General features: G+C 35.0%; 1 protein-coding gene across 1 annotated transcript in view; it reads right to left on the reverse strand.

The window, feature by feature from the left end:
- Nucleotides 1-2,463: 2,463 nt before the first annotated feature.
- LOC123539650 (proton-coupled zinc antiporter SLC30A2-like) overlaps nucleotides 2,464-13,886 on the reverse strand; it is a 44,967-nt gene continuing 33,544 nt past the window's right edge. The window contains exons 9-12 of the mRNA XM_053526379.1: nucleotides 10,867-11,003; nucleotides 7,367-7,472; nucleotides 6,435-6,569; nucleotides 2,464-5,795 (exon numbers count right to left, since the gene is read on the reverse strand). Coding sequence (XP_053382354.1) covers nucleotides 5,650-5,795; nucleotides 6,435-6,569; nucleotides 7,367-7,472; nucleotides 10,867-11,003 — 524 coding nt within the window. The 3' untranslated portion in view covers nucleotides 2,464-5,649. The remainder of the gene's footprint in view (nucleotides 5,796-6,434; nucleotides 6,570-7,366; nucleotides 7,473-10,866; nucleotides 11,004-13,886) is intronic.

A 13,886-nucleotide genomic window follows, 5' to 3' on the forward strand; every position in this document is an offset into this window, starting at 1 on the left:
AGGAACCAAGACCTTATGGTGATACAAGTTGTGTGCAAGTTTGGTTAAAATAAAATCATAAATGAAGCTGCTATTGGGCAGACAAGGTCAAAATAGCTAATTCTGGCCTCTTCAGGGGCCATAACTCTGGAACCCATAAGAAACCTGGCCATTTCAAGAAAGGAACCAAGATCTTATGGTGATACAAGTTGTGTGCAAGTTTAAATGGTAAACAAGAGCACCGCCTTGCGGGTGCTGATGCTCATCTGATTTTTTTTTATAATAGAAATATTGTCCTACCCATGATTTTCTAAGTCTAAAAAGGGCCATCACTCTTGCAAAAAGCAGGATAGAGTTATGTTTCTTGATGTACAGTGTCCACTTATGATGGTGAAAAACTGTTGCAAGTTTTAAAGCAATAGCTTTGATAGTTTATGAGAAAAGTTGACTTAAACATAATATTCAACCAAGAAAATGATTTTTCTAAGTCCAAAAGGGGCAATAATTATTGCAAAAAGCAGGATGGAGTTATGTTGCTTGCTGTACAGGGTCAGCTTATGATGGTGAACAAGAGTTGCAAGTTTTAAAGCAATAGCTTTGATAGTTTAAGAGAAAAAGTTGACCTAAATATAAAACTTAACCAAGAAATCTGATATTTTCTAAGTCCAAAAGGGGCCATAAATCTTGCAAAAAGCAGGATGGAGTTATGTTTCTTGCTGTACAGGGTCAGCTTATGATGGTGAACAAGTGTTGCAAGTTTTAAAGGAATAGCTTTGATAGTTTTAGGATAAAAGCTGACCTAAACATAAAACCTAACCAAGAAAACTGATTTTCTAAGTCCAAAAGGGGCAATAATTCTTGCAAAAAGCAAGATGGAGTTATGTTTCTTGATGTACAGGGTCTGCTTATGATGGTGAACAAGTATTCCAAGTTTCAAAGCAAAAGCTTTGATAGTTTAGGAGAAAAGTTGACCTAAACATAAAACTTAACCAAGAAATCTGATATTTTCTAAGTACAAAAGGGGCCATAAATCTTGCAAAAAGCAAGATGGAGTTATCTTTCTTGCTATACAGGGTCAGCTTATGATGGTGAACAAATATTCCAAGTTTAAAAGCAATAGCTTTGATAGTTTAGGAGAAAAGCTGACCTAAACATAAAACTTAACCAGGCAACGCCGACGCAGACGCCGACAACCGCTCAAGTGATGACAATAACTCATCATTTTTTTTCAAAAAATCAGATGAGCTAAAAAACAAATCATAAATGAAGCTGCTATTGTGCAGACAAGGTCAAAATAGCTAATTTTGGCCCTTTCAGGGGTCATAACTCTGGAATCCATAATGGGATCTGGCCAGTTAAAGAATGGAGCCGAGATCTTATGGTGATACAAGTAGTGTGCAAGTTTGGTTAAAATAAAATCATAAATGAAACCACTATCGTGCAGACAAGAAATTGTTGACGGACGGACGGACGCACAGACGACGGACGAAGGGTGATCACAAAAGCTCACCTTGTCACTATGTGACAGGTGAGCTAAAAACAAGAACACAGACCTATATATTTGATTTCACCACATTGAAGACCATATGTTTTTTTTACAACTATGACGACTTTCGTAAAAATCTACATCGTGGAAAATTTTCTGTTAGTGAAAATGTTATCAAAATTGTGAATTTCCCCTAGACGTCCATTATGAAAACTTGACCATTTGCTTTCATATCAGTCCAGCTAAAATTCAAGCAAACGACTGTATTTTTTGGTATGACACGGTTAGGGATCAATACCATGACCTCCCACACTCAGTGCCCGCTACCACTAGGCTACCGAGGCAGATAATTACCTCTGTAGTTTAGACAGATAATTAACAAGAGAGTCATGATGATCCTGAATCGCTCACCTGAGTAATATGAGCTTCATGTTTTAAATGTCAAACCGATGCTAAAATATTAAGAAAGTAGGTCAATAGGTCACATTCATGGTCACTGAAAGCCAGTATTAAGATCGGTGTGCAAAACTGTATATGTCATCCAAATGGGGGGGGGGGGGGGGTTTAACGTCGCACCGACACATATTTAGGTCATATGGCGACTTCCCAGCTTTGATGGTGGAGGGAGACCTCAGGAGCCCCTCCGTGCTTTATTTAATCTCGAGCGGGCACCTGGGTAGAACCACCGACCTTCCGTAAACCAGCTGGACGGCTTCCTCAAATGAAGAATTCATCGCCCCGAGTGAGGTTCGAACCCACATCGATGAGGGGCAAGTGATTTAAAGTCAGCGACCTTAACCATTCGGCTACGGAGGCTCCTTATCCAAATTTCAAGGCTGTATCTAAAAAAAAAACAAGAAAGTAGGTCAGTAGGTCAAGAGACACTATTGGATGTGCCTTTAAATATCTTCAAAATATAAATGGTAACAAGATCCTTCACTGCCCAGCATTTTTGTATACCTTTATAATGATGTCATAAAACACTGTCAAAAATAATGTAAGTGAAACAGTATGATAGCTTTTATTTTTCAAAACATCTGAAGTTATTGCACCAGTGACAAGATATAATAGAATGCAGACAAATAAGGACAGTTTCTATACAACCTAATTCAACCTTTGACAATTGTGGTAAAACTGACAATCACAAGCTGCAGTAAATATCACTAGTATTGCCTGTTTTTCACATCAGTGGCTTCTTATTGGTGGGCTAAATGCGATGTTTTAACAGTATTTCAGTAAACTTGTGAGCAGTAGTCAGCTGACCTGATCAAGTGTTTCTGGATTACTTACCATCAGCAAACTGCTTAAAGTAAATGACAACTTCCCCACATGAACCAGAGGTGGAGAATTACCTTAACTACACCAACCAGAGGTGGAGAATTACCTTAACTACAATATCTTTGGTAAAACATCATAGAGAATTGCTCAGGATTTGAACTTCCCTGACTGGAAACTTACCACCCACAAAAAAGATACAGAAATAGAACATACACAAAACTATTTCACATTAAAAGAAGTACTTTACAATCAACTAAAAATTATCAGAGCTGACTTTTAAGTTGAGCTTTATGATGCATACATATATTACAAAAATAAATACATGTCAATTCAAAACTGAAAGACAAACATATTATCAAAATTGTTTTATAAAACAAGAGCTGTCGGAGGACAGCAACGCTCGACTATTCAACAGCCTTGTCGCTTGGATGAATATGAAAGTCGAAAAAGGAACATAATTTAGTAAAAAAGTAAAATAGGGTTATGGAACCTGCATACTGCTTATCAGCTCATGACAGTGGAAAAGTGTATGAAGTTTCAATCCATTCTCATTAGTGGGTACTGAGATACCAGCTTACATATAAGAATTTTACCCAAATCTCCAAAGTTGAAAAAGGGGCATAATTTTGTAAAATGCGAAGTTGAGTTATTGACCCTTTGCACTGCATGTCATATCATGACAGTGAACTAGTGTGTGAAGTTTCAATCCTTTCCCATTAGTGGATACTGAGATACCAGCTTACATACAAAAACTTAATCAAAAATTCTAAGTCGAAAAAGGGGCACAATTTTGTAAAAAAGCAAAATAGAGTTATGGAACCTGTGCAATGTAAGTCAGTTTATCACAGTAAATAAGTGTGTGAAGTTTCAATCCATTCCCACAAGTGGTTACTGAGATACCAGCTTACATACAAAACCTTAACCAAAAATTTCTAAGTCAAAAAAGGGGCATAATTTTGTAAAATAGCAAAACAGAGTTATGGAACCTGTGCAATGTAAGTCAGTTTATCACAGTGAATAAGTGTGTGAAGTTTCAATCCATTCCCACAAGTGGTTGCTGAGATACCAGCTTACATACAAAAACTTAACCAAATCGGGACGCGGACACATGGGCGAGTCCAATAGCTCTGCTTTTCTATGAATAGTCGAGCTAAAAAAACAATAATCTATAAAATGCAGTTTACTTTGATGCTGCATATATCTGTCAAATGTTAATACTGATCATATCTGAAGTCCAGAAAAATATTGATCGTAGCCAGACACCTAGACTAGCTCCTAGACTATGATATATCTTTTTTTACATTTTTATGATTAAATGTAGTGAACTGAGCCATGTCCAATATCATAATTTCAACATCATTCCTCTGCGAAAATCTCTAAAATAGACTGGCTTTTGTCTCTATAAAATTAAATTCGTCAAAAAAGGAAAAATGTAGAAAGATATTATTATCAGTCTAGTGGCTAGTCTACCAGACACCCTAAAAATATACTGTACTGTACTAATGCTGACTTATTTTACCTTCCATCATTAGTGCTGTTTTTTACACACTCCAAAGACGAGTATTTCAACATGTATAAATACTGTCTAGCATTTTTTTGGTAGACTTTGTACTTGATTTTTATGTTTACAAAAGTCTCGTTACTTAGTTCATTCTAAATCTAATCGAGACTGATTTTTGAATTTTTTAAAACGTTTAACACCTGCAAAGAGCCCTATTTTAATTTCAACACTATCAGTAAATTTTGTTTTTAAACAGAATTCAACTTTAAAACCAGAGCTGCTTTTGAGAAAAGCGCATGTCTCCCACAACATTCTAATCATCTGAATAGTAGTACATGAGTCAACCATGAACCAAGACCTCAACTGCCTTATCAGACTTTGAGTGCTTTCATTATCAAAAAACAAGTTTTAAGGGTCATAATTCTGAAGTGTCTGTGCCGATTTGGCTAGTTATCTAACTTGGCCGAGGACTTATTGGCAAACACATTTTGTTCAAGTTTGGTGAAGATCAGATGAGAAATGTTTGACTGAAGAATGCGGACAAGCTTTGTGACAGACAGACAGACACACACACACAGAGGAGTAAATAAATATGTCTCCCACACCACTGTGAGGTGGGAGACATAATGACCAGCAGTTCCTCAGCTTTCATATACTGATATCTATCTGCAGAGTCTGAATATGTATACTGTGATAGAACTCTTGAAATGTTTTATTGAATGGATGTATACAACTATCTGGGAATTTTGACAACAATAATCCTTTTTATGTACTGTACATTGACAAGATTAAAATAGATATATATGTGAAAGAATATTATTATAAAATAATCAGAAATTCTTTCCAAAATATACTTCCATAAAGATAAAGTTGCATATAAACACATAATATACCAACATAAAAAAAATATGCTTTATTGTATTCGAATGTAAAAGAAATCTAGAAATCTCATAGAAATATTTAACATTTTTTCCAACTTGGATATTTGGATGTCATGACAGCATGATGCATTGCATGTTCGCAGTTCATTTCTAGTAGAATTTCGTCCATAAATCTCCAGTTCACACACACACCATATCTTTGAATCTCCAAAGAGTAGAAATCTTTTTTTTTCTGGTGGAATAATGCAATTGAATATCCAAAATGTATATTTGAGCCATGCCATGGGAAAACCAACATAGTGGCTTTGCAACCAGTATGGATCCAGACCAGCCTGCGCATCCGCGCAGTCTGGTCAGGATCCATGCCGTTCGCTTTCAAAGCCTATAGTAATTAGAGAAACTGTTAGCGAACAGCATGGATCCTGACCAGACTGCATGGATGCATAGGCTGGTCTGGATCCATGCTGGTCGCAAAGCCACTATGTTGGTTTTCTCATGGCACGGCTCATATTTTCTGGGGTAATTTAGTCTGGTAAATCTCTACAATGTGTACAATCAAGCATATCAGCAACATGTTCCTCGATCTGTATGGTAGTTTCTGTGATGCCAAACTTGTACCTTATCATACAGGAGGCTTGCTCCAACACTTCCAAGGTATTTGTTGTTCTACCTGTAATACATGATAGTGTCAAAAGATTGTCAAGTACCCATATGTTTCCTGAAAAAAAATTCCACTGGGAAGAGACAAAATAATAAAATGTATGTTTGTATGTATGTATGTAAAGCATGTTTTAACTCGATTATCATGAAAATGGTGCAATATAAATATGACAGTCTAATCATGACATCAAAGGAAGATATATTTGCTGGAATGAGAATATGCAAAAATTGCATTAAGGATCCGACATATTTGCTGGAATGAGAATATGCATAAATTGCATTAAGGATCCAACTTAAGTAAATAGTTTTTTATTAAGTTGACATGAAAGCTTAAATCATACTTGATAAAACGTTTAGCTCTCTCTGCTAAGAAAACAGTACATCAGTAGTATTTGTAAGTGCTGAAGTAAAGATCATCAGTTTATTATATATTAGTCAGTGCTTTTTCCTTGAAAATTTAAAGGATTATACTGTGTTAAAATTCTTATGTTAAAATATTTGTTACATTGCACCATCTAAGGCATTTAAAAAAAATGAGGTTGGGAGGGTGGGGCAGTTCTGACCCCTTTTAACCAAAATTCTGGATTTTCAGTGTGTTTCATCACAATTTTTGCAAGCAGACAAAGTTTAACATACCGCTGATACTTACTGACTGCTAAGTGGACAGACAAAGCCACTTTATCCATGGACAGTGACCAGATTCTCAGGTCATGTATATCTTTAACTTCCGGAATATCTTTCAGACTCCGATAGATAGCTTTAAAATTCACAGATCTTGGTGTTCCTGTAACAAGCATATATTTAAGAAATAATTTATAGCAAAAGAGTGTATTAACACTATTTATGCAAGATGGCGGTAATATGTAGGGTGTAATAATTTCCCGAGGGCGCAGCCCGAGTGAAATGATTTGTATGACGTATTACCACCCCGAGTGTATAAATAGTGTTAAAACTCGGTTTTGCTATAAATTAATTCGATTCTAATATGCCTTTAATCTAAAACAGTAGATAAAATATAGTAGCGCTCTTTCTTTGTCGCAACAAAAACACTGACGTAACCGCACATTAACGTGACGTCATTCTAGCGTAAGAGTGTTTTAACAGAGAAAAGTATATTAGAATTTATCTTTAAACATTATATATACTGTTTAGTACACAGCATTCTATCTTGGGAATCATTCCGAAATTTTTGTTGAGCCACTCTGTGATAACATGTTGGGCTTGAAATCAATGGATCATGTGCTTGAATCCCACAAGATGAGGAATTCAGCCACTCTCCATAATGTATAGACATGATTGCGTTTTTTACATGATTGCGTTTTTTGGACTATGTAAAATACAAGTGGTGAGCACATAGTGGTCCACACTCACTGGTAATCACACCAAAATGAGTCCTTTCACCATAACACGTATCTCACCTATAGCAATCAGAAACTAAAAGTAAATACAGGTAGACTGAATGAAAAGCAGTCCAGCTTGAAATAAATAACCTTCAAGTTTCAATTAATTTATCTTTTAAGCAGTTTACTGATGGCTTAAGAGGCTTGTTTAAGTTAAAAAAAGAAGCAAGTCTAGACTTACCTTCCATAAGAACTACTAAAATATCCCTCATAATGGTTAACGTTGTCCCTAGTACTATCACAGAAAACACGAAAGTACAGATAGGATCTGCCAGCTTCCAGCTCGGCTATATATAGAGAGAGAAAATATCATATTATTTGTTTGTTTTATGTTGCTTGTATAAATGAATAACACACAAGGTCTGTCTGATGTGATATCAACATTATGCAAGTAAACAAAATTGACATTATCAATTCAATCCAATAACTGACTGATACTTCAAATCATTTTCTCAAATGAAATAAGCTCAAAACATTAGACTATATTATTACTGATATGTTTTCATTTCCACATACAGACTAATACAACATTACTTGCATAATGTTGTTTTAACGAGCACATTCTTCTTGCACAATGTTGTTTTAACAAGTATATTCTACTGGCATAATGTTGTTTATTTTACTTGCATAATTTTATTTTAACAAACATATTCTACTTGCATAATGTTGTTTAAGCAAGCTCATTCTACTTGCACAATGTTGTTTTAACAAGCGTATTCTACTTGCATAATGTTGTTTTAACAAGCACATTCTACTTGCATAATGTTGTTTTAACAAGCACATTCTACTTGCATAATGTAGTTTAAACAAGCACATTCTACTTGCATAATGTAGTTTAAACAAGCACATTCTACTTGCATAATGTAGTTTAAACAAGCACATTCTACTTGCACAATGTTATTTTAACAAGCATATTCTACTTGCATAATGCTGTTTTAACAAGTACATTCTACTTGCATAATGTTGTTTTAACAAGCATATTCGACTTGCATAATGAATTACATTCTAGCTTTTGGTTTTATTTTGCACACATGCATACAAAGTAACATTTCACAACTGCTTGTTTACTTTCTGCAACTTTTGAACAAAATAAATATGATACTGCACAAAACACAAGAGATGTTAGGGGATAGCAATGCTAGATTATTCAAAAGCATTTTCACTAAAAAAAAAGTTAGAACAATGAAAACCTAGTCAAGTAAAACGAGGACAGTAATTTTGAGTGAGTGAGTTAGATTTTACGGCGAACCAACATAAAAAGGCCATATATCGCCGAAAACAAGCACTTTGAAAACGTAAATTGTAAAGCATCTCTAAAAAACAATTATGTAACAAGAGCTGTCCGTAAGACAGCACGCTAGACTTTTCTCAGTGCTTGACTCTGAATTTGAGCTTTGCCAGTAAAAAAAAATCCAAGTTAAGAAGGGGCATACCTCTGTTAAAATTCAAATCATAGTTATGAGAATTGTGTCTCTGTGTGTAGACTTTGATAGTAAATAGCTATTTTGAGTTTCAAGTCAAAAGCTTTAATAGTAACAGAGATATTTGACTTTATCAAAAATTTTAACAAAAAAAATCTAAGTTAAAAGGGGCATAATTCTGTCAAAATTCAAACCAGAGTTATTGGGATAGTTTCTCCTGGTGTAGACTTTGATGGTAAATAAGTGTTTTAAGTTTCAAGTCAAAAGCTTTGATAGTAACAGAGATATTTGACTTTATCAAAAACTTTAACTAAAAATTCTAAGTTAAAAAGGGGCATAATTCTGTCAAAATTCAAACGAGAGTTATAGGAATTGTGTCTCCTGGTGTAGATTTTGATAGTAAATAACTATATTGAGTTTCAAGTCAAAAGCTTTAATAGTAACAGAGATATTTGACTTTATCAAAAAATTTAACAAAATTTCTAAGTTAAAAAGGGGCATAATTCTGTCAAAATCAAATCAGAGCTATGGGGATTGTTTCTCCTTGTGTAGACTTTGATAGTAAATAACTATTTTAAGTTTCAAGTCAATAGCTTTGATATTCAAATCAGAGTTATTGGGATTATTTCTCCTGGTGTAGACTTTGATGGTAAATAAGTGTTTTAAGTTTCAAGTCAATAGCTTTGATATTCAAATCAGATCTAGAGTTATTGGGATTATTTCTCCTGGTGTAGACTTTGATGGTAAATAAGTGTTTTAAGTTTCAAGTCAATAGGTTTGATAGTGACAGAGATATTTGACTTTATCAAAAACTTTAACCAACGGCGACGCCGACCCGAGTGCAATAGCTCTATAGTTTCTTCGAAAAGTCGAGCTAAAAATGTATAAACATATAAAATGTAAAGTAACTTGTAAAGCACGTCTAAAAACATTTATGCAAAAACGTATATAAAGGGTTAAAATATTAGTGACAAACAACAATACTGCAAAATGTGTAAAGAAAAATATATGATTTCAGATTTTGTGATAAATGCCCATCTGCTTTAAAAAGGAAAGATATTGCTGACTGAAATGTTTTCAAACAACTCCTTCAAAGATTGAACGTCATAGTATGTACTGCGCTGTGGAACGAAGTCCACGCAGTCAACTAAAATATGTTTAATAGTAAGCAGTGTGTGACATGGCACACATTCAGGAATTTTGAGTCATAGCACTTTCCCCTCTTATGACATTTACAGACCCAGTTTACACCAGAAATTTTGCCCATTTTTTAACTAATAGGGGACATGATGGTAAAATGTTGCTCACCTCAGGTACACAGCTTGCTTGAAAAGTTTTGGCAGATGATCATGAAAGAAAAATATCTGTGAAATAGGACCAGTGTTTTCTATGTGGAACCTATGCAATCAAGTCATCGTTACAGAGAAGTGTGTGAAATGTTAATCTATTCCAATAAGTGGTTACTGAGATAACAGCATTACATTCAAAAAGTTAACCAATTCCAGAACCTCAGCATAAGCGAGTCTAATAGCTCTACCTATTCTTCGAATAAAGCTAAAAATCACTGCCAAGGCGCATTTTTTTTTAATTTGACGGACTAAATTCAAGCAAGTGTAAACCCTGCGACTGCCTTTAAATTTAAATACGACAGGTTTAACACATGCTTGAACACTAGAAAAAAGCAATATATTCCAAAACTACTCATGAACTGCAACATTTGACACAATTTCTATATAGATAGAGCTTCATGAAACATATTGGGAAAATTTCATGAAATAGAACACATAAAACACATAATATATCCATTTAAATATTATGTATGTAATTAAATGGCAGCTATTTAGCACAGTGATGTTATCAGTCATTCCTGATGTTGTCATTATTAAATGTGGTATTTATGGAAAAATTATGCTAAATATATTGAAATGTGGAGCTTCAATTCAGGGTACACTGTTCAATAAATATAATTCATATTACATCTTGACCTACAAAGTATTATTATTTTGGTTGTTGCTCATTGATTTACCATATATACCTTGTGATGTCACCATGTCCGAAATGGTTGCTGTTTTATTCCATGGACAGTAGTGCCTGACTGTATTGTCTTGCCAGTTTTAATGCTTTATAAAGCTCTTCTCAATATGGAAACTTGTCAAACACTGCATTTTCCAACGAGTTTCTCTTTTGATTTGCAATGAGACATGATTCAAAGTGTTGCATTTTCCACTTTGATATAAACTATGGATTCTATAAAGTTTACCTTAAAATATATAATAAATGCTGCCACAAGGACGCCAACACTCTGAAGGAGGTCACCAAGTACATGTATAAATGCTGCCTTCACATTTATATTGGCTTTATGGGAATGACCTTTAACTTCTGTGGCTAGACTGTCACCTGGTGTACCTATTTATGTAAATTATAAATAAATTAATAGCATGACAAATAAATTAATAACAAACAAAAAACTTTCTAATTTTACTGTGTGAACACCTGTCTTTTGTTGAATGTTTATTGGTCACGAAAATTGCTATGTATATATAACTGTGATAATATAAAAACAAATTAATATGACAAGAGGGCCATGATAGACTTTGAATATACTGGACGACAAACGGTAACACGGAAGGCAATGATTTGGTATAAATCGATTAATGAATACTTATTACATTCTGACTAGTATTCATTCTGACAAACCAGGAGATAGGCCTCTAAAGTGTTAAAGAGTTTTTACGGATCTTACCTAGTGACCTTATTGTCAGAAACCTCAAATGATCCAGTTCTAAACTTAACACAGATTTCATAAAGACAACCATTTTAGCCAGAATTCATGGACATAACAGAAAATATGGCTTCTACAGTAGGGTCAAGGTGTTTCCTGATCATGTAGAAAATATTGCCCAGTTGAAAACTAGCGTGAGAATTTGACAAGGCAAATATTCTGACCAGATTTAATGAAGTTTTGGCCACAAACATGACCTTTAGAGAGTTAAAAGTAGAACTGTTCATGACAAACTTGACATGGACACCACAACAATTCCCCTTGAGCACTTTGTGCTCATGTGAGCTAACAAGAGCTGTCACAGGAGACAGCGCGCTCGACTATTTCGATGCTGGATAGTGAAATTGGGTACATCTGAGGAAGTTGGAGCTGTCACTGGAGTGTTTAATGACTCAAATGTGGATGAAGATATTGGACAACAGCTTAAGTCTCAAAAATTAAATCAGTATAAAAGGAACATAATTCATGGAAAACTTCTACAAAAGCAATGCCCCATGTGTCATATCATGCGGATAATAATTTGGAACAACTATTTTAAGTTTTAATCAAATCTGTTTAGTAATACTGGAGATACAGCAAAAGTGCAATGCAACTTGAACCGAAAATTATATTAGTAACAAGAGTGCCAGAAGGTCACAATATACGCCCGTCACAGCAAATTTCTTTACTCTAGCACTTGTATTTGCAAATGGAATTTTAATTTTGTGGTTGTTTGGTAATCATTGTAAGTCTTTTGTTTTTCTAAGTCCACAAAAAAACTCCTGACCAGGTAGAGATACCTTAAAATACACCTAAAATTTGAAAGTAACATCTATGTTGTACCACAGAAAAATGGTCTTGTTTTTTCCTACGGTCAATTATAAAAAAGTTACAATATAAGTTATTTATGTAACAACTAAGGATGGTAATCTTAAAAAAAAAAAAAAAAAAAAAAAATCCAAAAAAAAATTGTAAGTCCACACAAAAATCTTTACCAGGTAGAGATTGGTCAAAATACACCTCATAATTGGATGTAGCATGCATGTTGTACTACAGAAAAGTGGTCTCGATTTTTCCCTACGACTAGTAATGAAAAAGTTACAATATAAGCTATTTATAGTAACAACAAAGGGAAGTAATTCTAAAAAGGGAACTGCGCATGACACTTCGTCTCATGATGGTGTATAATTGTGCCAAGTTACATCAAAATCCCTCCATGCATGAAGAAGAAATGCTTCGGACAAAGTCATTCTTGTATCTGACCTTTGGCCTCTAAGTGTGACCTTGACCTTAGACCTAGGGACCTGGTTCTTGCGCATGACACTCCGTCTCGTGGTGGTGAACATTTGTGCCAAGTTATATCAAAATCCCTCCATGCATGAAGAAGATATGCTCCGGACAAAGTTTTCTTTCTTGTGTCCTTTGACCTCTAAGCGTGACCTTGACCTTTGACCTAGGGACCTGGTTCTTGCGCATGACACTCCGTCTCATGATGATGAACAACTGTGCCAACTTTCATCAAAATCCCTCTATGCATGAAGAAGAAATGCTCCGGACAAGGTTTTCATTCTTGTATCCTTTGACCTCTAAGTGTGACCTTGACCTTAGACCTAGGGACCTGGTTCTTACGCATGACACTCCGCCTCGTGGTGGTGAACATTTGTGCCAAGTTATATCAAAATCCCTCCATGCATGAAGAAGATATGCTCCGGACAAAGTTTTCTTTCTTGTGTCCTTTGACCTCTAAGCGTGACCTTGACCTTTGACCTAGGGACCTGGTTCTTGCGCATGACACTCCGTCTCATGATGATGAACAACTGTGCCAACTTTCATCAAAATCCCTCCATGCATGAAGAAGATATGCTCCGGACAAAGTCATTCTTGAATTTGACCTTTGACCTCTAAGAGTGACCTTGACCTTAGACCTAGGGACCTGGTTCTTGCGCATGACACTCCGTCTCATGATGGTGAACAACTGTGCCAAGTTTCATCAAAATCCCTCCATGCATGTAGAAGATATGCTCCGGACAAAGTCTGTGGACCCCGCCCCCCCGCCCGCCCACCAGGGGCGCCCCCATAATACGCCCCTTTTTTCAAAGGGGCGTATAAAAAGAGGGCATAACTCAGAACATACTTTTCAGGAAAATCAAATTGTGTTTTTATAAAAGTAAAGGATAAATGTTTTAATTTTTAATTAAATCCAAAAAAGAAAACAGAAGAGATAAAAAAAAGCATAAAAATTTAAAACCCAAATTTTCCTAAAAAAAAAGGGGATAAAAATCAAAAAATTTTTTGTGCCAGAGTGACGACTTGTGCCAAAAGATAGGAGGAGATCTGGAAAAACAAAATTTTAATTTTTAATAAAATTTCATTAAGAATACAAAGAAAATAGCGAAAGTGCCCCACAATTAACCTAAAAATTCTAAGAAAAAAAGGGGGCATAATTCATGAAAAAATTTTGGTGAAGAGTTACGGGCCCTTATTTTCATATGATGGGGAAGATAAATGTAGTACAACTA

The sequence above is a fragment of the Mercenaria mercenaria genome, chromosome 16, assembly GCF_021730395.1.
Source record: "Mercenaria mercenaria strain notata chromosome 16, MADL_Memer_1, whole genome shotgun sequence".
Classification (NCBI taxonomy): domain Eukaryota; kingdom Metazoa; phylum Mollusca; class Bivalvia; order Venerida; family Veneridae; genus Mercenaria; species Mercenaria mercenaria.